General features: G+C 33.7%; 2 protein-coding genes across 2 annotated transcripts in view; both read right to left on the reverse strand.

Annotated features, from left to right (window-relative positions):
- The window catches only part of LOC137643764 (phospholipid-transporting ATPase ABCA3-like), a 66,577-nt gene extending 49,883 nt beyond the window's left edge, over positions 1–16,694 (reverse strand). Inside the window, 4 exon segments of the mRNA XM_068376452.1 lie at positions 1,481–1,697; positions 4,468–4,656; positions 5,112–5,186; positions 16,564–16,694. Of these exon segments, the coding sequence (XP_068232553.1) occupies positions 1,481–1,697; positions 4,468–4,644 (394 nt within the window). The 5' untranslated portion in view covers positions 4,645–4,656; positions 5,112–5,186; positions 16,564–16,694.
- A 3,073-nt stretch (positions 16,695–19,767) lies between these two features.
- LOC137643813 (heparan-alpha-glucosaminide N-acetyltransferase-like) overlaps positions 19,768–25,100 on the reverse strand; it is a 98,849-nt gene continuing 93,516 nt past the window's right edge. Inside the window, exons 13-14 of the mRNA XM_068376502.1 lie at positions 23,200–23,383; positions 19,768–21,728 (exon numbers count right to left, since the gene is read on the reverse strand). Of these exons, the coding sequence (XP_068232603.1) occupies positions 21,550–21,728; positions 23,200–23,383 (363 nt within the window). The 3' untranslated portion in view covers positions 19,768–21,549. The remainder of the gene's footprint in view (positions 21,729–23,199; positions 23,384–25,100) is intronic.

Raw genomic sequence — 25,100 nt, forward strand, 5'->3', positions numbered from 1 at the left:
GCTTCCTGGCCACAATCTTACTCATAGAGTATTGAGCTCCAACAACCATACGCAGAAGATAACGCACAAACAGTTGGAAAATTCCTTTTTTGTGAAGAAAATATTGAAAATAAGAAAAGTGTACTACAACAAATGTGGATGAAAAGAGAAAAACTAGTGAAAATAAGGAACTCGCAAAACTAAAAGACACAGAGGCGCCGTTGCAAAGGCAAAGCCTCAAGTTAAATCTGATCTGATCTGAGTGAAACGTTTAGTGATTAACTTTTATGTTGAGACGTGTAAGTGGTTCAATTTTGAAAGTCCTAGGTCAAAGATCAAGGTCAAGCAAAAGGTCGACCGAATTAACCTGAACCTCGAGAAATAAGCTGCCGTGGATGAGGTCTGCACTCCCAGAGTGCTTTCCTAATCTTTTTATTAATTTACTATTAAAAAGGTTAAATAATTTTTCCAGTTAATCTGATTATTCATACTATTGTTATGAAAATCTTAATAAAAAAACAATCATGACAGGTTCGAACGTAAGGTCAAACTCAGCTGAATCCCTCGTCAGGCTGGGAGGAGCTCAGAGAAGAAAGGTCCCATTTTGTTCTTTTTTTATGTGCGGAGGTCTGCACTCTCAGAGTGCATTCCTAATACTTTTATCAATTTGGTATAAGAAAAGGTAAAAGAATCTTTCCAGTTAGATTATTCGTAACATTGCAAAATCCTTCTTACCATTTAGATCTGGAGTGAAAACATTCTTTTTTTTTTATGTGCGGAGGTCTGCACTCTCAGAGTACATTCCTAATCCTTTTATCAATTTGCTATAAAAAAATAGTAAAACATTTTTTCCAGTTAGATTATTCGTAACATTGCAAAATCCTTCTTACCATTTGGATCCGGAGTGAAAACGTTCTTTTTTTTTTATGTGCTGAGGTCTGCACTCTCTCAGAGTGCATTCCTAATCCTTTTATCAATTTGCTATAAAAAATGTAAAAGAATTTTTCCTGTTAGATTATTCGTAACATTGCAAATCCTTCTTACCATTTGGATCCGGAGTGAAAACGTTCTTTTTTTTATGTACGTAGGTCTGCACTCTCAGAGTGCATTCCTAATCCTTTTAACAATTTGCTATAAAAATGTAAAACAATTTTCCAGTTAGATTACTCGTAACATTGCAAAATCCTTCTTACCATTTGGATCCGGAGTGAAAACGTTCTTTTTTTTTATGTGCTGAGGTCTGCACTCTCAGAGTGCATTCCTAATCCTTTTATCAAATTGCTATAAGAAAAAGGTAAAAGAATCTTTCCAGTTAGATTATTCGTAACATTGCAAAATCCTTCTTACCATTTGGATCCGGAGTGAAAACGTTCTTTTTTTTTATGTGCTGAGGTCTGCACTCTCAGAGTGCATTCCTAATCCTTTTATCAAATTGCTATAAGAAAAAGGTAAAAGAATCTTTCCAGTTAGATTATTCGTAACATTGCAAAATCCTTCTTACCATTTGGATCCGGCATGAAAACGTTATCCATTCCAGTTTCTCTAGCTACATGTTTAGCAACGTTTTCGGTGAACGTTCCAGGTGGACCGTAGAATATCCGTCTGTCGCCCATGAAGGAGGTTGGTATGGGAACACAGAAGTCGAGTATCCAAGTGCCGAACTTCTCGCAAACGATTTCTCGGAGACCTTTTTCGTCGACGACATTAAAGTCTGTTGTCTGCGAGGTAGAGAGAGTTTGGTGTTAACCACTTTGGTGAGTGTATGTGTGTATATATATATAAATTTATATATATATATATATATATATATATATATATATATATATATATATATATATATATATTTATATATATATATATATATATATATATATATATATATATATATATATATATATATAAAACAGAGAATGCAATCTTGGAAGTACAGGGTGGTTTTAGAAGAGGTAGGGGTTGTATGAATCAGATTTTTACAGTTAGGCAGATATGCGAGAAATATTTAGCAAAAGGTAAGGAGGTGTATGTTGCGTTTATGGATCTGGAGAAAGCATATGATAGAGTTGATAGGGAAGCAATGTGGGATGTGATGAGGTTATATGGAGTTGGTGGAAGGTTGTTGCAAGCAGTGAAAAGTTTATACAAAGGTAGTAAAGCATGTGTTAGAATAGGAAATGAAGTGAGTGATTGGTTTCCGGTGAGAGTGGGGCTGAGACAGGGATGTGTGATGTCGCCGTGGTTGTTTAACTTGTATGTTGATGGAGTGGTGAGAGAGGTGAATGCTCGAGTGCTTGGACGAGGATTAAAACTGGTAGGCGAGAATGACCATGAATGGGAGGTAAATCAGTTGTTGTTTGCGGATGATACTGTACTGGTAGCAGACACAGAAGAGAAGCTTGACCGACTAGTGACAGAATTTGGAAGGGTGTGTGAGAGAAGGAAGTTGAGAGTTAATGTGGGTAAGAGTAAGGTTATGAGATGTACGAGAAGGGAAGGTGGTGCAAGGTTGAATGTCATGTTGAATGGAGAGTTACTTGAGGAGGTGGATCAGTTTAAGTACTTGGGGTCTATTGTTGCAGCAAATGGTGGAGTGGAAGCAGATGTACGTCAGAGAGTGAATGAAGGTTGCAAAGTTTTGGGGGCAGTTAAGGGAGTAGTAAAAAATAGAGGGTTGGGCATGAATGTAAAGAGAGTTCTATATGAGAAAGTGATTGTACCAACTGTGATGTATGGATCGGAGTCGTGGGGAATGAAAGTGATGGAGAGACAGAAATTGAATGTGTTTGAGATGAAGTGTCTGAGGAGTATGGCTGGTGTATCTCGAGTAGATAGGGTTAGGAACGAAGTGGTGAGGGAGAGAACGGGTGTAAGAAATGAGTTAGCGGCTAGAGTGGATATGAATGTGTTGAGGTGGTTTGGCCATGTTGAGAGAATGGAAAATGGTTGTCTGCTAAAGAAGGTGATGAATGCAAGAGTTGAGGGGAGAAGTACAAGAGGAAGGCCGAGGTTTGGGTGGATGGATGGTGTGAAGAAAGCTCTGGGTGATAGGAGGATAGATGTGAGAGAGGCAAGAGAGCGTGCTAGAAATAGGAATGAATGGCGAGCGATTGTGACGCAGTTCCAGTAGGCCCTGCTGCTTCCTCCGGGGCCTTAGATGACCGCGGAGGTAGCAGCAGTAGGGGAGTCAGCATTATGAAGCTTCATCTGTGGTGGAAATGTGGGAGGTTGGGCTGTGGCACCCTAGCAGTACCAGCTGAACTCGGTTGAGTCCCTGATTAGGCTGAAGGAACATAGAGAGTAGAGGTCCCCTTTTTGTTTTGTTTCATTGTTGGTGTCGGCTACCCCCCAAAATTGGGGGAAGTGCCTTGGTATATAGATAGATAGATAGATATATATATATATCTATATCTATATATATATATATATATATATATATATATATATATATATATATATATATATATATATATGTACAGTATGTATGAATACATTAATCTATTATCATTATTTCTGTATGAATTATACACAAATAAACAAACTTTCCTTTTTCATTATTTTCCTTTCTACTTCTAGCTCTAAATCCTATACTGCACAATGCCACTTTATTAATAAAACATGTAACTATAACTCATTCTAGACCCAATTTTGAAATTTCGTAAGCGTTCTGCATTTATCTTTATGAATATCTACTTTTTATACTTGACTTCCTTCGTAGGTTGGCCATTGCACCATCCACCCGTTGACATACTACCCACTAGAGACTTACTGGGTCCTTTGACGGGCCAGATAGTACTACAGTGGATCCCTCTTTGGTTACGGTGCATTTCTCCTTCACCTACACATAACCGAACAGTCTGCCCTATTCTTTAAACATTCTCCTCTTTCCTCATACAACTGAGATATTATCGCTAGAATGTTATTGGGTCCTTTGACTGGCTAGAAAGTACTACATTGGATCCTTCTCTGGTTACGGGTCATTTTTTCTTCACCTACGCATAACCAAACAGTCTGACCTATTCTTTACACATTCTCCTCTGTCCTCATACACCTGACAACACTAATATAACCAAATAATTCTTCTTCACTAAAGGGGTTAACTACTACACTGTGTTTGTTCAGTGGCCACTTTCCTCTTGGTAAGGGTAGAAGAGACTCTTTAGCTATGGTAAGCAGCTCTCCTGGGAGGAAGACACTCCCAAACCAAACCATTATCCTCTAGTCTTGGGCAGTGCCATAGCCTCTGTACCATGGTCTTCCACTGTATTGGGTTAGAGTTCTCTTGTTTGAGGGTACACTCGTCCACACTATTCTATCTGTTTCATTAATTCCTTTCCTCACTGGGCTATTTTCCACTGTTGGAGCCCTTGGCTTATAGCAGCACACTTTTCCAACTAGAGTTATAGCTTAGCTAACACCAGCAACAATAACAAAAATAACAATAACAACAACATCAACAACAATAATAAGGAAAAACAAGTTTAAGGTACTTACTGTATTAATGTATTTGGGGACAAAAGCCGAATCTGGTAGAATTCTGACAGAGAGCAAGATAGAGAAGAGAAGAACAGGAATGATGATCTCAAATGCTGTAAGAAGCCAATGCCTCCTCCGGAGCAAAAGGTTCTTCCACATCACCAACAGGAACTGATTCGGCAAACTTTGCTTCATCGCTGGTTTGACCTGGATAAGAAAAGCTACGTTTTAGCAAATTTTGCTTCATCGCTGGTGTGACCTGGATAAGAAAAGTTACGTTTCATCAAACTTTGCTTCATTGCTGGTTTGACCTGGATAAGGAAAGATAAGTTTCACTGATGATTCGGTTGAATCTTTCATTTGAGATCAATCTGATGCAATATGCAAGAATGCTCAAAACGACTGAAAATAGGATTTCCTTTGTATATATATTTTTTATTGTTTAGTATCAGCTCAAGCATATTTTTCTGGCAATTAAATATATAATAAAACTAAGGAAAATTCTTTTTCTTACGCTGAATAATTGAAGAAGAGGCTTACATGCCAGATACTAATAATGTTAACTACAGTCAAATTTTCATAGTGTTACTGATATCAACAATTGTTAGTTTCTTCTTAACAAACAGACAGATATCTAACAGATGATGTTACTTCATAATTACCTGATAGACTCAAAATAGAATGGGCTAATGAAAGACTCAAGATCGTATGCTTGGCTGAGTTTCTCCTTACTGCATCTGAAATAAGAAATAACAGAAAGCCATTAAGAGTAAAAAAGGATCAATTTTATATTTATGCGAATAGCACATCAAGAAACTGACAAAATTGTGTAAAATTAATTAGAAAAATTAATGTTTAAAAAAGTTTTCTATGTTAAATGGTACATGATTCCTATCAATCAGTAAAACATGCATAGCAAGTCTATTAATAATCTAACTATTCTTTATTTATCAAGGCAATTCCCCCAAGTTTAAGGGGTAGACGACATAAAAAAAGAACAAAACGGGACTTTTCTTCTCTTAAAAATTCATAAATTTCGTGAAATTTGCCCTATGTTTTCTCAGATTTTTAACATTGAAGTTCATTATTTGTACTAGATAACTCAGGTTAAAATACTCGTAGCAATATGAGAAGAATGTAGCAGAATATCATTGGAGGAATACATAATAATTATGGTTGTTTGGGCAATGAAACCAATAAACAAGAAATGATGAAGATAATGGAATGAAGAAGCATGAGTTATTCAAGAGTCCAGAGCTAAAGAGGGCGATGTGGTAACGTCCCTGACTGGGCATCGCCAGACTGGGGTTCGAGTCCCGCTCAAACTCATTAGTTCCATTGGTCGTTGCAACCTCACCATCCTTGTGAGCTATGGATGGGTGGTTTGGTGTAGCCTATAGGTCTATCTGCTGGTCATCAGCAGCCTTTGAGTGGCCCTCCTTGGTCCTAGATTAGGTGGAGACGGGGCCTTGGGCACTGATCAGATGTATGTATGTTCAGTCTCTACGGCATTATCCTGATTGCTAGGGCAATGTCACTCTCCCTTACCTCTGCTATTCATGAGCGGCCTTTAAACCTTTAAACTTGCTAATATTAGCAATTCGAACACATTTCGGTCATAATTCACATCTATGTTTCTATGTAACTAAGGTGATTAGCTGTGAGGGATCTTTATTATTATTATTATTATTATTATTATTATTATTATTATTATTATTATTATTATTATTATTGTCACTGTTCCTTGTCTCTACCATTCAAGAGTGTAAAAATTTGAAAAATAAAGAGGCAAAGAGGAGGTTATTCCATGTGCAGTAATCTGTCCAGGGTCTTCTTACTTGTTTCTTAAGAACTCTTCAATTCGCTTCAAGTTTGAATTCCATTAAACAGTTGTTTATCATAAACAATTAAGCGAAATATCTTTGTTTCTTATCAATGATCTTGCTTGCAAGCCAGCATATATAAAATGTATTTAATCGCAAAAGATATATGAAAAAAAAAAATAAACCCAAACCAATATTAGCAGATTAAATACAGATATTATTATTATTATTATTATTATTAGTAGTAGTATTAGCTAAGCTACAACCCTAGTTGGAAAAGCAAGATGCTATAAGCCCAAAGGCTCCAACAGGGAAAAATAGCCCTGTGAGAAAAGGAAATAAGAAAATGAATAAACGATATAAGAAGTAATGAAAATTAAAATAAAATACTTTAAAAACATTAAAAACATTACAAAAGAGTTAATTTATAAACTATAAAAGGACTTATGTAAGCCTGTTCAACATAAAAATATTTACTGCGGGTGGATTTACTATTAGTTAGGCTAAAAGAAGATCTGGATATTGCCTGGATATGTTAATAATATATATATATATATATATATATATATATATATATATATATATATATATATATATATATATATATATATATATATATATAGAATACCCTGGAGTTCCAATAAACATCACTAGATTTTACAGTCTGCAATTCTCATGTTACGAAACAAATTTGATTTTTGGAAACGTAGGCGACATTGTTCTTTTTTTTTTTTTATAAAATCGATGCGAACGCACATGTAAACACGATCAAGTGCAAACACACACACACACACACACACACACACACACACACACACACACACACACATATATATATATATATATATATACATATATATATATATATATATATATATATATATATATATATATATATATATACTGTGTAAATAAAATATTCATAAGACATATGAAAGGGAATTTTCATATTTTAATCAGAATTTACAACTAATTAGGAGCAATAATCTATAAAAATAAGACTTGAAGAATAGCTACCATAGCAATAAACAACTCTTTAAAAAAAATGCCAATGTTCCCGAAATACAGAACAGTTAATATGCAAATGGATCTTATAATCACAGATGCAACTGAAGGAAAATTTCTAGCAATAAACATTACCCATTATGAAGAACCAAAACCATATTTTTCTTAATCTATTCATTTAAACCTATAGTGGACCTTGAAACAGCTTTACAGACATGCTTACATTTACTAAAGAAATGATAAGGTTTATTTTATAACTGATTTACACTCTGGAACGCCCTTATTAACAAACACAAATCGGCTGGTGGATGACGCAACACAGTCAGGTGTTGGCGTGGATACAGAAATGTGACCCTTTTCTTTTTCATTGTTGGATTTGTCATTGTTGATTACGCTGATTATGAAAACATCAAATTACACCATGGCCATGGACCTTGTGACATATAAATATTACTCCTTAAATGATTTCGTTCTGTAATGAATAATGATATTCTCCATTCAAGGAAATTCCATTTGGCAGCGCTGCCCCAAACTTGTCCCACCAACCTTAACTTAGCTGATGATTGTTACCTTGGTCACTTGTACAGAGACATGACTTATTATCCATGTGTTCCGATGAAGAAATGAAATATTAAACATTTTTATAAGTAAACTCAGGTTGCTTCCGATAGCATATGAAAAATTCACACCATTCTTTGATAAAAATATCCATCTATAATAAGGAAAGGATCGTTGGACAATTTACCAACTACCAATTCTCTAGCCTCTACCTTCCTACCACACTTTTTTGACCCACGTGGTCTTCAAAAAAAATTCACTATATTAGTTTTGACAAGGTGCCTCTGATGCCATCTATTGGCAGTGAAGTAAAACTCGTTATGACGTAAGGGAGGGAGCAACATTATTATGCCTTTCGATATGTAATAATATTGTTATTCTACGTAATTTTGATAACAACACATGTCATACCATGAAACATATTAATGAACTTTTGTTTTCATAAATAGGTGATTGAAAATTATATCAAAGAACTCTGTAATTACTTGATTGTCTCACCGATTTCAGTACATGTGGCACATCTGGTGACCCGCCCCCTGACCCCCAAATGTAATTGAACTAACGATTGTTTGCTGAGGAAATATTTTATGATATTCATTGTGAAATTTGTAATTTCCTACGAATTATGTTGTGGCCAGACAACAAGTAACATCAAGTTTACATGCTTTTGTTTTATAGCAATTGTGTGACCAAATAGCAACATAAATGAAGAAATAGAAATTATAACGAGTTGATGATGGGGTTAAATAGCAATTCATTACTCTACTGCTAAGGCCATCTATTGGCCATGAAAATAAACAATGTGTAGAGCTCTTTAATCCTTGCATTCTGGAACCTTCCATGACGTCATTTTGGTTTAAAATTGCCTAAAATAACCTACTTAATTGGAACTAAATATAATCTTTGCCCGCCACACATATATCTACATAAGCATTAATCTATCCCCCTTCTCCAATTGGATAGAACAAGGGACGTGTGATGCCATCTTTGAATTAGAAGTAGAAACTCTCGGATTCAATCAAAATTTGGAGAAGTGTGTGTAATTATTAAAACATACTTTCGTGGTATTTTTTTTTTTTTTTTTTTTTTTTTTATGCATCAAAAGTTCATAATTCCGATAATACTATTACTCTTCTGAGGTTTTGGCCTCCTGAGTTATGGTAATTATATGTAAAACACAGATAATATATATTACAAAAATATATAGAGCAGATCTCGATATTCTAAAAGCAAATAATTAGAGCCCCTAATTTAAGCAAAATATAATCATGTCCGCAGCAAATACGTTGTTAGCTAATCATAAGCCAAACTATAGATATCAATCCTCTATGAAATGAGTTCTATTATAATGATTATTGCCCAATCCCCTCTCCGCCCAAGCTAGGAACAGGGAGGGCCAGCTAATGGCTGTTCATGACTCAGCAGGAAAACCTACAGTCTTCCCCCAAAACCCCCATCCTAAGCTCAGAAGGATGGTAAGGTTGCAAGTACTACAAGAAACTATCGAAATTGAGCGGGACTCGAACTGCAGTCCGGCGATAGCCAGGTAGGGACTTTTCCAATAGGCCAACTTAAAATTACTTCAAATTGAGTATCCTAGAAATAAAACTGAATAATATGACACAAATATAATATCGTCACCCTCTTAAACTAACTGCCTAAGTCATTTTCTCCACTTGTTGGGAAATAAAAAAATTCTTCTCATTTCCTAATTCTTTATATCATTGTGTTGAGCTTCAATTCACAAATTCTTAACAGAAGAATTTGGGAATTAGAATTTGTTAATTAAAGCTCAACACAATGATATAAAGAATTTGGAAATGAGAAGGTTTTTCTTGATTTCCCAACAAGTGGAGAAAATGACTTAGGCAGTTAGTTTATGAAGGTGACAATATGTAAAACATTATTTACGGATTTGTTGGGCTTATGATATGGAATGTATATCTCAGTGACTCAGCAATGGATCATTACTCTTATATCATAGCAGATAGCATGATCTGTTATTGCTGATAACAGCAAACGGAAATTCTTTAGTTATATATATCTACTGATAACATCTCTATCTCTTCTCTTTCTTTCTTGTATTTTATGTGTAAGTTTTTGTAGGTTTCTTACACAATTAAAATTGTTAGAACTGTAACAATGGGGGGGGGGATATCTTTCAAGGAAACTGTAAGGAAAATAAAATTTATGACATTTCGGTCACTGGCATTCTTAATTCATTAAATGTTCGTATATAAGTTTGTGTAACTTGGCCTTGAGTGTTTAAAAACGTCAATAAATACCATCATGCTGTAATTTAACTATATTTATCTAATCACGAGATTTTGGGGACTCCCACGGTTCCTGGTTCGATGCTTAGTGAAAATATAAAAACTGTTGAGAATTCCAGTTTCTTTTGTGGAAAATTAGTTGGTATTCAATTATCTTAACATTTTTGAAGTGTATTATTGAACTTCCACTGCGTTCTCCCCCTTTACACACTGTAAACCCACGCTGAAGTAGTTGGTTCACTGTGGCCCCTTACACGCTATAAAACTACACACAAGTCGTTGGTATATTGTGGCCCCTTTACATGCTATAAACTTACACATAAGTCATTAGTTTACTGTGGCCCCTTTACACTATAAACCTGCGCATAAGTCATTGGTTTATTGTGGCCCCTTTACACAATAAACCTACACATATGTCATTGGTTTATTGCGGCCCCTTTACATGCTATAAACTTACACATAGGTCATTGGTTTACTGTGGCCCCTTTACGCTATAAACCTACGCATAAGTCATTGGAAATTGTTTTAAGAACATGAAGAATAGCTTTAAAATTGCATCAGCTTCCGGAGAGCTTATAGCTCTCACAGGCTCCACAGCTGTTTTAGCTGTTTTCCGACATCCCCCTTTATGAAATTGCTTGAATTTGTTAAACACAATATGAGGATTAAGCGTAGCTCATGGATAAATGCTAATAAAAGGTCATATGATTTGTCATTTTTATGGCATAACGTAGTGAAATTTTCTAACTGTCCGTGTAAATTCTTGGCAAATCTGCCGTGGTGTAAGCGTTCATTAAGCCAATAGATTATTTCTCGGGTCTTATCCTGTCAAAGTGCCACAGTAAAACAATAATTCATGTGTTGGTTTATTGTGTGTAAAGGGCCCACAGTAAACCAATGACTTATGTGTAAGTTTATAGCATGTAAAGGGGCCACAGTAAACCAATGACTTATGTGTAGGTTTATAGCATGTAAAGGGGCCACAATATACCAATGACTTATGTGTAGGTTTATAGTGTAAAGGGGCCACAATAAACCAATGATTTATGTGTAAGTTTATAGCATGTAAAGGGGCCACAATATACCAATAACTTATGTGTAGGTTTATAGTGTAAAGGGGCCACAATAAACCAATGATTTATGTGTAAGTTTATAGCATGTAAAGGGGCCACAATATACCAATAACTTATGTGTAGGTTTATAGTGTAAAGGGGCCACAGTAAACCAATGACTTATGTGTAAGTTTATAGCATGTAAAGGGGCCACAATATACCAATGACTTATGTGTAGGTTTATAGTGTAAAGGGGCCACAGTAAACCAATGACTTATGTGTAAGTTTATAGCATGTAAAGGGGCCACAGTAAACCAATGACTTAAGTGTAAGTTTATAGCATGTAAAGGGGCCACAATATACCAATGACTTATGTGTAGGTTTATAGTGTAAAGGGGCCACAATAAACCAATGATTTATGTGTAAGTTTATAGCATGTAAAGGGGCCACAATATACCAATAACTTATGTGTAGGTTTATAGTGTAAAGGGGCCACAGTAAACCAATGACTTATGTGTAAGTTTATAGCATGTAAAGGGGCCACAATATACCAATGACTTATGTGTAGGTTTATAGTGTAAAGGGGCCACAGTAAACCAATGACTTATGTGTAAGTTTATAGCATGTAAAGGGGCCACAGTAAACCAATGACTTAAGTGTAAGTTTATAGCATGTAAAGGGGCCACAATATACCAATGACTTATGTGTAGGTTTATAGTGTAAAGGGGCCACAATAAACCAATGATTTATGTGTAAGTTTATAGCATGTAAAGGGGCCACAATATACCAATAACTTATGTGTAGGTTTATAGTGTAAAGGGGCCACAGTAAACCAATGACTTATGTGTAAGTTTATAGCATGTAAAGGGGCCACAATATACCAATGACTTATGTGTAGGTTTATAGTGTAAAGGGGCCACAGTAAACCAATGACTTATGTGTAAGTTTATAGCATGTAAAGGGGCCACAGTAAACCAATGACTTAAGTGTAAGTTTATAGCATGTAAAGGGGCCACAATATACCAATGACTTATGTGTAGGTTTATAGTGTAAAGGGGCCACAATAAACCAATGATTTATGTGTAAGTTTATAGCATGTAAAGGGGCCACAATATACCAATAACTTATGTGTAGGTTTATAGTGTAAAGGGGCCACAGTAAACCAATGACTTATGTGTAAGTTTATAGCATGTAAAGGGGCCACAATATACCAATGACTTATGTGTAGGTTTATAGTGTAAAGGGGCCACAGTAAACCAATGACTTATGTGTAAGTTTATAGCATGTAAAGGGGCCACAGTAAACCAATGACTTAAGTGTAAGTTTATAGCATGTAAAGGGGCCACAATATACCAATGACTTATGTGTAGGTTTATAGTGTAAAGGGGCCACAATAAACCAATGATTTATGTGTAAGTTTATAGCATGTAAAGGGGCCACAATATACCAATGACTTATGTGTAGGTTTATAGTGTAAAGGGGCCACAGTAAACCAATGACTTATGTGTAAGTTTATAGCATGTAAAGGGGCCACAGTAAACCAATGACTTAAGTGTAAGTTTATAGCATGTAAAGGGGCCACAATATACCAATGACTTATGTGTAGGTTTATAGTGTAAAGGGGCCACAATAAACCAATGATTTATGTGTAAGTTTATAGCTTGTAAAGGGGCCACAATAATTGTGGCCCCTTTACATGCTATAAACTTACACATAAGTCACTGGTTTACTGTGGGCCCTTTATACACAATAGACCAACACATAAATTATTGTTTTACTGTGGGACTTTGACAGGGTAAGACCCGAGAAATAATCTGTTGGCTTAATGAACGCTTACACCAAGGCAGATTTGCCAAGAATTTACACGGACTGTTAGAAAATCTCACTATGTTATGCTATAAAAATGACAAATCATATGATCTTTTATTAGCATTTATCCATGAGCTACGCTTAATCCTTATATTGCGTTTAACAAATTCAAGCAATTTCAACAATGGGGTGTCGGAAAACATGATGCAGTTTTAAGCAATTTTAAAGCTATTCTTCATGCCTTTAAAACCATTTTTCATTGCATAAATGAATACCACAGGGAGAAAATGTATTTTGCAATAACAGCATTTCCGATAAATATATACATATATATATATTTATATATACATATATATATATATATATATATATATATATATATATATATATATATATATATGTATATATATATATATATATATATATACATATATAAATATCACCCACGAAAGGCATTTAATATCGAATTCTATCTTGGGAATATATATCCACTTGGAATTCATTTTATGGTAACAGCTTCTGGCCGGGTGGAGATTCGAACCCCCACCTGCGGGCCGGAAACCATGCCAGCAGGACTCTAACCGACTGCTCTATCAAGATATATATATATATATATATATATATATATATATATATATATATATATATATATATATACATTTCATCAGCAATCTGTACAATTACAATTTAGTACTTAACCATACATTCCGGGAAAACCTCATCAGCTGACTTCCTAGTGAGATATATCTGTAATTATTGGAGCGCCTGCGCCCTTCCGTTCAATTATCGTCGAATTATAGATAGTTTATAAATACATATACAGACTGTACATATATACGTATATATACGTATATACAAACATACATATATATTTATGTATATTATTACTAGCTAAGCTACTACCCTAACTGGCAAAGCAGGATGCTATAGGCCCAAGGGCGCCTACAAGGAGAAATAGCCTTGTGAGGGAAGGAAATAAACAAGCTTTAAGTAAATAAAATATCTAAAGAACAGTAACAACCTGACTGGTGAACGCCAGACTGGGGTTCGATTTCTGCTCAAACTCGTTAATTTCTTTGGTCGCTGCAATCTCGTCCTCCTTGTAAGCTAAGGAGCGGGTGTTTTGGGGAGCCTATAGGTCTATCTGCTGAGTCATCAGCAGTCATTTCCTGGCCCTCCTTGGTCCTAGCTTGGGTGGAGAGGGGGCTTGGGTGCTAATCATATCTATGGTCAGTTTCTGGGGCATTGTCCTGCTTGATAGGGCAATGTCACTGTCCGTTGTCTCTGCCATTCATGAGCTACCTTAAAATCTTTAACGACAATCGTGAAATCGTAAAAATCCTCCTCTATCTGGTCTGTGTTAATCTTCATCATTGGTTTTAAATACATCTCAATGGAAGACTAGCATTAAATAAAACATACAACGCATCAATTAAGGATAGCCCAATCGTTTTTTTTTTTTTTTTTTTTTTTGGTCATTCAGACAAGATCGAATATTACCATATACTTTCAAGATGGCCTCTCACATGCTACCGTATTTATGTTAAGAACATTACAGCATAAACTTGATTAACTTAACAAGACACAACTAAGTGACTCATAATTTTTGTATAGTAATAATGAAAATTCCATACTGATAATATCCAAAATTTCTAAATGCAACTCCAAAAAATTATTCGCCGAGGACAGAATTCATTTTATAACGCTTTAACAGATAAAGCACAAATCTGAACTTGTATATTTGGGCCCATATTAGGCCTACGGGTTTTGCTGTCGTATCATTATGAACCCTAACTTCTTAAAATATCTGATTTCATTAAGGAAGCGGTATTTCATTTTGAAATCTTCAGTTGTTTTTTTTCCAAACACCATACCAAGTTGAGTGACACAGGCTTGTTCATTGATGTCTTATCTCCATGCAACATGAATTACTCTTCATCTCTTATCTGTCTTTATCGATAAGATTAGAAATAGCTTTTCGTTGATGACTTGCCAAAAATGAAAATGAGATCTTAAAACATCCAAAGCAAATTGTTCTTATAAAAACATGGCTTGACGAATATTAAATCTGTATTCACCATTACTTCAATCGACTTAAGCACTTACCAAACGTTTTCCCTGTAATGGCAGTGACAGAGAATGTCTCGCACCAAAGGAACAATGGCAAACCTTTCACAATTTCACTGATGATAACACTAACGAGATTGGCAGGTGCTGGGTGAGGTTAGGTTAGGTTAGCTAAGTTGTGGGTTAAGTCACATAGCCACTGATTTTGTAGTAGGTAGCTCATTACTCTAATCTTGTCTTGCTTAACACTGTTGTAACCTGAACTTTATTCTAGAACCATGGTTCTTAAACATTTTTGCCTTGTATAATATGTATAGAACCAACGATCCCATACCCCTGAAATTTTTGCCAACTATAAACAATATATCGTTTATTTATATACTATTTTATTTCATTGCTTACAAGGATATGAGTATATGGACGCATGATATATTTTTGTTTAATTGCTGGTAGATTTTCATAAGCCTAAACTTTACTATATTTCAATGGAATAAACGATGTTCATGGTAAACGGCTCAAACAAACATAACGAATCCAAATTTCATTTTAATCCTTGTTCAACCAATATCAGGATTCTATAGATTACAATGATGGAAAATACTAGAATGAAAATACTAATCACTAATAAATCAAATCTAATTTTCATCCTGAGTTATGATAGTTATTAACGATATACACAAAGGGTGACATTCCCCTTGCCAAAGCTTAAAACGATATACAGCTAAAAAGTCCCTTTACATCATAAATGACGTAACATATGGTAGTGACACTGTCATACAAGTATCCTGGACTATGGTTCGATTCCCGGCCGGTCAGATGCTATTGTCTTTGAGTGGTTTCGCCTTGGCACTCTGATCCAGAGGTCGGTAAGAGAATCCAGACATTAATGTATTAAAATATGTGGCTTATTTGAATGAGGAAAAACATGTTTAAATGTGGAAAATTTATCATATATATATATATATATATATATATATATATATATATATATATATATATATGTATATATACACACACACACACACACATATATATATATATATATATATATATATATATATATATATATATATATATATATACACATATATATGTATGTATATATATATATATATATATATATATATATATACGAATATATATATATATATATATATATATATATATATATATATATATATATATATATATACGAATATATATCACTAACACATTATTTTAATCAATGTAAATATCAGCCACAAAGGTATTTAATACCGAATTCTACCTTGGGAATATATATCCACTGGAATTCATTTGGTAGAGGCATGGTAGAGGCTGAGAGGCACGAGTTCGAATCTCTGCCCAACTAGAAGGTATTACCATAAATGAATTCCATTGGATATATATTCCTAAGGTAAAATTCGATATTAAATGCCATTGTGGTTGATATATGTATATATATATATATATATATATATATATATATATATATATATATATATATATATATATATATATATATATATATATATATAAATCACTAACCTTCTTGCTATGTTTTATGACAGCCAAATTTTGATATGACGAAGGTAAAGTAGAAATTATTATATCCCCCACGATATAGATGAGTCTTCCACAGCACCCTCTTTGTGAAGAACAAGAGAAACTGGCTGCCAGAGAACATTTACCAGCTCTGTGTTGACGTTATCACGCCCTTATCAGCTGATTGTATGTTGGTTACACGTTTATCGATATTGTGATGCAATTTATACAATAAAAAAAAAATTAATTAACGGGATTTACATATATTCGTCGATGATAAGGACTGTAATTAGTGGTGATGACAAGAACATTTTTGTGTGAACAAGCAAACACCAAACTGCAAGGTATACGGGGATCTTGGTATATTCAAAATTGGAATATCTATTTGTAAATGGATTATTGGATTTTGGCTTTGTTTCAATAAAAGTTGGAATTTCTAAGTCATAATCTATATGAAATGTGTATAGGCCTACTGTATATACTTTAGATATTAACTTTACAATGACGTATTTCTTATTAAAGATAATGATTTTTTTGGTAATGATCGGTTCAATTACATTGTACTTGAAACATAATAAAATAAGAACTAAATGTGTGAAATTTCTTCACAATTTAACTCGATATAATATTCGTATCTAATTTACGAGTTATTTAAGACAAGCTGCAAAATTCATCCTACTCCTTATGACGTCACAGAGACGTATTCTCTCTTGATAATCAGAAATTACCACTATAATAGAATGTTATAAAAACATCTTATTGTGGGACTGTTTTATATATATATATTTAGAAGGAAATATATCACTAATTCGCTTAAAATAAGAAAAATAAGCTCCGTTCCCCAATAGCGAGAGCGTTTAGTTACGATTTCTTGGAAATTCGGGTAGGTTTTTCAAACAGCAACTCATAAGTCCCAGGATTCCTCTCTCTCTACGTTACTGTGCGCGGTAAATTCTAGTCCTCTGATTGGCTATATCTTCCTCGGCTGTGATTGGTCGTTCGCTTACTACAACTTAACAGACAAACACACGCACATCTGACATCGTAGCCAACGTTATAGTAAAGTATTCCTTCGCATATGACGCATTTATTTAACCCATACCCTTTAACAAGGTCTAATATTTATTTATTAAATAATTTATAACTATTCCAAACTTATTTCCATAAAATTTATAATTTATAAGTTATAATTTATCTATAAAAAGTTTAGGTATTTCACCACTACTAAGTTGAAATCATTCATAAAAACACAGGTTGCATGACGTCACATACAACCACCAATCGCAGCAGAGGACGAATCAGCCAATGAGAAGCCAGATATTTCCCGCTAAAACTACATAAGGTGAGAGGGTTCCTCTAGTTTATGGGCTGCTGTTGACGAATCAGTCAAATTTATGGGAGTTATTTCAACAAAACGCTCTACCTAGAAATTTATTTTTTTTTCATCCTACATCATTTATATACGTATAACGATGATATATTTAAGAAGCATGAGAATGTTTTCTCATTTTTTATATCTTTTAGATGCCTCTCAAATGGTTATCAATTTCAGACTTTTCCTTCAGTAATCACACCTTTATTTATGGGTGAGAAACGTATATATGATTGTTTGTTTAATTTTCATCATCATCACTTCTATCTGTCATCATTTTGAATATTTTGTGAATTAAGGCTGAGAATTTTGTTCATATTTACTGATTTCATAATGAAAAATTCTTTAAATCCGAGTCCAAAAAGATTTGGCTACATAGTAAAAAACAATGCACAGGCTATGTATAGACCTAAATGTTCTAGTTATATGATTGTTTTATTATAAACATTATTAAAACAATGGTATAAAATACAGATTATAGAAGTGATCATAAAAGCAGAAAAAATTCACATTCAGAATTTCATTTTTCCATGGCTCAAGGCAATTGAGAATAGGCCGCTCTTTTTTTTTATATAAACAAACTAGAATCATTGAACCGTTAATAACTCAAAACGGCCTTAGTAAACCTGATTGCTGAATAGGCCTACTTGTAAAATTTTCAGTCTTTAACACTCAATTTCTTAACCTAACCTAACCTAACCTATTAAAGTGTAGGCTATGTCTCCTTAAACTATTGACAGATACTGTAGGTTGTAAATTCATATCTTGATGTCATAAAGTTACAGGTGTAGACTTACTTGGTGATCAGGGTCAAAAACTTTTCTTGAGAGCATCCAACCAGACTGTGTATTGTCATGATAGGCTCAGTCACGTAATGTTCTCAAAAAGTTTGATTTTCATAAATTGATGAATTTGAGGTCTATAGCCTAGTGATGGGGTCTGCGAGGCCACTCAGATTGTCAAATATTTATGACATATGTCACCTGTCCCATATCGACCCTCCCCAGGACGCCTTTCGTCCTTTATTTTCGTTATTTGAAAAAAAAATACAATACACTAGCAAATTTTTGGTTATCCTTCAAAGCTGTAAAACATGCTTAATTGCAATATTGTAATGCTTTGACACACATAATGAACAGCTGTTTGTAAAAAATCTACAATGAACATACTTTAAAACAAAGAAGACAACGAAGTAGGTCCTGGACAATTTGGACCCCATTGAGGACTTGCGTTGCGTCAATGTGCGCGAACTTTACACAAGCTACGCGTCTATATTGCTCAACTACCTCTCCAATTTGGGTGTCTCTTACTTCAATTTTCAAAATCTGGTCATTCTAGGTACAGTACATGAATATTTTCCTTGTAATTTACATCCAGATTTCCTCTATACAATTGCCCATGAACCGAGTTGAAAATATTCTATTTTTACGAACAAAGTAAGGATTAGTTTTCTTTGGAGATGAATTTAGTGTTTATTTTTTTCTTCATTATTGTTTCCTTTCATCAATATCATATTTACTTCCAATTGCACCTTGCATTTGAACAAATGGATGAATAACAATTATACTTACTAGAAAATTGTCTAAAAGTACATACTGTACAGTAGAGTATTTTCGTTTTCTGTATTATATGAGATTTTCAATCTTGAATGTCCTATGCAGCAATAACCAGTTTAAAAACATATCTGTCGAGCAAAGCAAGTACTCTGGATATTCAACTCACATTTTAAGCCAAACCATTTATTACATCAAAACAATATAATTTCTCTGAACCCTCATGGTTACATAAAAAATATTTTAGGAGCTATTCTTATACTTCATGTAATAAAACCATAATCTGACTTGTACCTTTATTACCAACATTTGTCCAGTAACAGAGGAATTACATGCCAATAGAGAGCAGAATATATACATCAGTAAGGTTGCTTGGGAAGAACAATTTGACAAAATCAACATAAATACCAAATGGGTTTTATATGGAGAAGACATATTCAATGGAACAGTATCAACATACCAAGATCCTAAACAGGTCAGTTTTAAAGACAACCAAGAGTGATGGAAGAGCTGTGGGAAAATTATAGCACTACACTAGTCCTGTGGCAACCTTCAGTTTTTCTCAGCAAAATCTAACCGAGGCCCTTTTCGTCAATAGGCATAGATGATATGGAAAGATTTTAAGTAGAATATATACATAGTAGAGTGTAACAGTAGGCCTTCTCTCCCAACATCTAACTGGTACTTCATGGCATAATGTGATTTTTGGCACTGGGAGAGAAAAAAATCTATAGGCTATGATGATTAGTATAAAAATATACAAAGATAGTACACCCAAGTTTGGATTTTTTTAATTGATCACAATTTTTCCAATATCACGCAATTTATTATCACATTAATTTTATACAACCTTGTCTATGAATACGTTGGCAACTCAACGCAGACATCCAACATAGTCTACTATAAACAAAGCATTGTCCTTTTTCATTTCCCGAAATCTTTAATAAGCAACAAAAGCCTTCTTTTAAACTTTTTATATTTTGCTACCCATCATAAAAAATATGAGGTTGTCATACCTCAGCTGTTCTCTCATCACTTGACCTAACCTGATGTTTTGCTTTCTTCCTACAGTAACTTGTCTGCCTTTTGACCATCATCAATTTCTCTTAATTATCCTGATCTGTTTTTACAGGTAAGACTTCTGAGGTTCACAATACTCTCTTTTAATGCGGTTCATCCCGTCACTAATCATCAATTGCTATTTCATTACTTAGCCATCCATAAAAGTTCCTCAGTTTTGACAAACAATCCAATTTTCGACTTTTTGATTACTGTATCCTACATTATCTTCATTATTGTCTTCAAAATTTCACATCTAATTATCAAATGTCAATCATACGGTCACATTATTCAATGTAACATGGTTTTCTATTGATAAGTCTTCTGCTTTTGACTAAACTAAATGCTAGTTGAGCACCTGAGGAACATAAATGTAATCTGAAAGCCCTAAGAATATATTACAGGATATGAATGCAAATTTCGTATTGCCTGAAAAAAATACTTCAAAAGAAAACATATGACAGTCTTTATCCTGAAACATCTTGCTAAATATCAACTCCCAACTTGCCATTTCAACAAAAACAATTCAAAAAATGTGTTATGCAGAAAATTCAGTGTATCTGTAGCTTGCATCATATCAGGCAATTAAATGATAATTCTTATTAACTCAAAGTGACGCCAGCTTAGTTTCTCTTAAATAACATCACTCCAAAGTAGCACTGTAAATAATGGAATGTTTTTGTACTTAGAATAAGATTAGAATATGGTCTGAAAATGGCACAATCTCCTGGGGTTCCTAAAAAATAACTGTTACTCTTGTAATATTGATACAATCTGTTTTAGGAAACTGTTTCCACTAAAATTGATAAATATATGGCAAGGTGTGGAAATAATTACATCTAGTAAAAATTCAATATAAAGTAATGGATTTCAGTTATAATCATATCTTACAACAGTAAAATGGCTCACCCACTACATTGCAGTATGGTGATATAAAAGAAAAAAACTTGACAATCTATCAAAATAAGCAGTAAATCAATAAAATAAGGTTAAAAATCACAAGATCTATACTGAGATGTATACTTTTTTGAGGTGCAATATATAGGCAAATACTACCCATAAGCTAGTACCCCAAATGTTCATAATCAGGTAATTAACATGGTAATGCCCAACTGGAGACCATGACCATGGCAACAGATTGCCCAAGATTTCATGTCCTAGATACAAAATGATGGCATTCATACCTGGGAGGAAAGGAAATTCAGAAATTAGTAACGTATTTCAAGTTCCTGAATCTACATTAATCACAATTTCCAATTAAAATTCAATAAATAATAAAGAATTAATTTAAAAGGGTTTAATGCTGCTTTTTTTATATAGGTAACTACATAATCATTACTAAAGGCATTTTAACCCTTTTACCCCCAAAGGACGTACTGGTACATTCCACAAAACTCATCCCTTTACCCCCATGGACGTACCAATACGTCCTTGCAAAAAAAGGCTATAAAAATTATTTTTTTCATATTTTTAATAATTTTTTGAGAAAATTCAGGCATTTTCAAAGAGAATGAGACCAAAAATTAAGGCTGTTAGAGCAATTTAAAAAATATATACTGCAAAATGTGCTGGGGAAAAAATAACCCCTTGGGGGTTAAGGGTTGGAAATTTCCAAAGAGCCCGGGGGTAAAAGGGTTAATATTGTCAGGACAAAACAAGAAAAAAATAGACATAAAAATGGGCAATTTTAGAATTTATAAAATGAAGTTCAACTACATTTTAATTGAGTTTTTCCTTCTCCATCAATTAATATTAATAAATCTCTACATATAATGTGCCTTAAAACCACTCCTTCAATTGAAAATAGGCTACTGTTTAAAACAACTCTCAGCTTAAAGGTTTTGGTTACTGGAATGATATACAGTATGTAAAAATTTTCTCTCTGAAACTATTCCTTTCTTTCAATCTTTATAATATAGAGGAAAATTATCTATCATCTTTGAAAGCTATAAGAGCCTACCTTGTCAGCTTTTACCCTTTTATAAATGTACACCATAATATATGACCGAAAAATAGGTATCAATAAAGAATAATTGTCTTATGGTATAATAATAAACAAATAATGAGACACCATGACAATATTTGGGTATCAAACACAATCTGGAAGTTTAGAAATAAGTGGTTAATTTTCATTAGACATTATGAAAAGATTTAAACTTTGAAATACAGAAAGTCTTCAAAACTTACAAACATTCAGAGATACAAACTAAAATCTAACTGACATCATAATTCTTAAATATTGTATCAAAAGTTCTTATACTGTAATAAGAATATGTAAAGAAATATTGTAATAAAATAATAGTGTCATTAAATACAGTAAGGAAAATGACATATGCAATAATCTGATATCTATTTCATATGAGACGGTACTATTTGTTGACTTAGGCAGCTGGAAATCATAGATATGGGAACCAGGTTATGCCTACCCTAGGACAAAATTTAACAAATTTGACTTACAAACAGATTCTTGGAACCTATTGAATTTGTAAGTTGAGGAACTTCTGTACCAGTTACCCTTTGGTTTTCATGAAATTACAAATCCCTAGAAACAGGAGCATATATATATCAACGAGGCTTTGCTAGATCATTAAAACAATCATTTTGATTAGATAATTATGTTCATGAATTACAAATTGTATATAAAAAACTACTTACCAACATAACGAACTGGATTTCCACTCCACCAACTCAGCTTATCAATAACCAAGTAATAAAAGCTTAGTAAGAAAAATGCAAAGCAGTTTGTGGTCAAAACAAAGGAGAGAGACCATAAGTTTTTGTTGACTGGAATGGGACCCCCTTCCTTTTCAAAGCCGCAGAGTATTCCAGCAATGATACCCTGGAAAGGAAATTAAATGTTATAATAAACAAGAAAATAATCTAAGCACTTATGTAAAATAAGAGATGTTTTTTAAAAGTAATTTTGTCAATGAAACTCAAAAAAATATAATAAATTTCTACAAATTTGAGGAAACTAAGAAAAAATACAGAAGAAATTTCAGATAATTAATAGAAACCCAGATGGTTATTGAAGAATATTCCATATTTTAACAAAGGCCACTGAAAGTTTAATAATTCGTAACCCCAAACCAAATTTAACCTGTAGTATGAGATATATAGAAAAAAAGCTAAATGGATACGTCAAAAAACTAAAGTAATGGATATCCTTGAAACCATTAGCAAGCTCAAATGGAACATTGCCAGGATGACAGACAACAGATGGACATTACGAACAACCTTCTGGACACCCCGAGGATACACAAGAAACCGAGGAAGACAAAAAACCCGCTGGCGAGATGACTTAGACCAACATAAGCAACAGTGGCACAGAACAGCTTGGGATAGAAGTCTGTGGAGGAACCTGGGGAAGGCCTACATCCAACAAAGGACTTTTGAAGGCTGAAATGATGATGATGAGATATCATGATGTGGAATACATGATTCACCTTAACCTGGTCATGTCTAGGACCAACAATTATTAAGTATATAGAAATCTATTTTAGGCAGTTTAAATTAGCTTTCATTTAGTCTCTTTTCAATTATGTGATAACTTTTCTATGAATCAATCCTTTTCAAGAATGACCCCAAAAGTTAAATTCTGTAGCACTTTTGTTAAATACAGCAGTATCTACTGAACGAGGGAAACAGAAGTACTGTTACTAATCTTTATCTAATTACTCTATATATATCATGACATCCTATTTACTCTCATATCCTAAACAAAAGAATAAAGAGTTTTTATCCTGTATTTTTTCATTCATGAGACACTTTTCAATTACTCCATATATATCATGACATCCTATTTACTCTCATATCGTAAACAATGAATAAAGAGTTTTTATCCTGTATTTTTTCATTCAAGAGACACTTTTCTATAATTCCATAATTTCAAGAATATTCACTAATCATAGTATCCATCACCGTTTTATTAACCTTGAACAAAAGTGCTTATAAAGAAGAGTAACTATCCAGTACCAAATTATGTTTTATGACTTCTCATTTATTCTCATACCATAAACATATGCCTCATTACAGAGACTAGAAAGCAAGAAAAATATACTTAAATATGAATATTGTACCTTAGAAATACTGTATGAATTCATAAACTGTACTACTTTATATTGTTTAAAAAAAAAACAAACAAAAACAATATGAAATAATTTTATTTTTTTTAATAAAGGTGCCAATTTACAAATTGTATACGATCTTTTTGTTTCAGAAAGCCATATTATAAAGTAAAACAATGTAAAACGAAGACAACTACTTGAAATGAATGAAAAAAATCAAAAATTTTAAGTAATTTTTATTTTTCCTAACATACTTACCGAGAACTACTTTCTTAGGAGTTACCTGTAATCTCCTCTCTACCGACCAGAGTTTTGTGTAGTATACCCTACACCCGTTTTCTATGGAGGGCTAACCCGGGAGTGAGAGAACGTGCCCCGAGGGTAGCCTTGAGCTAGGTCGGCGTCAGCTTGGGTCCCGTTAGCCAGTAAGTTCCTCGGATGTTGCAAAAAGTCCCTGCAAGGGCAGAAAGGCACTCGGAGAAGGTAGGG

The sequence above is a fragment of the Palaemon carinicauda genome, chromosome 7, assembly GCF_036898095.1.
Source record: "Palaemon carinicauda isolate YSFRI2023 chromosome 7, ASM3689809v2, whole genome shotgun sequence".
Lineage (NCBI taxonomy): Eukaryota > Metazoa > Arthropoda > Malacostraca > Decapoda > Palaemonidae > Palaemon > Palaemon carinicauda.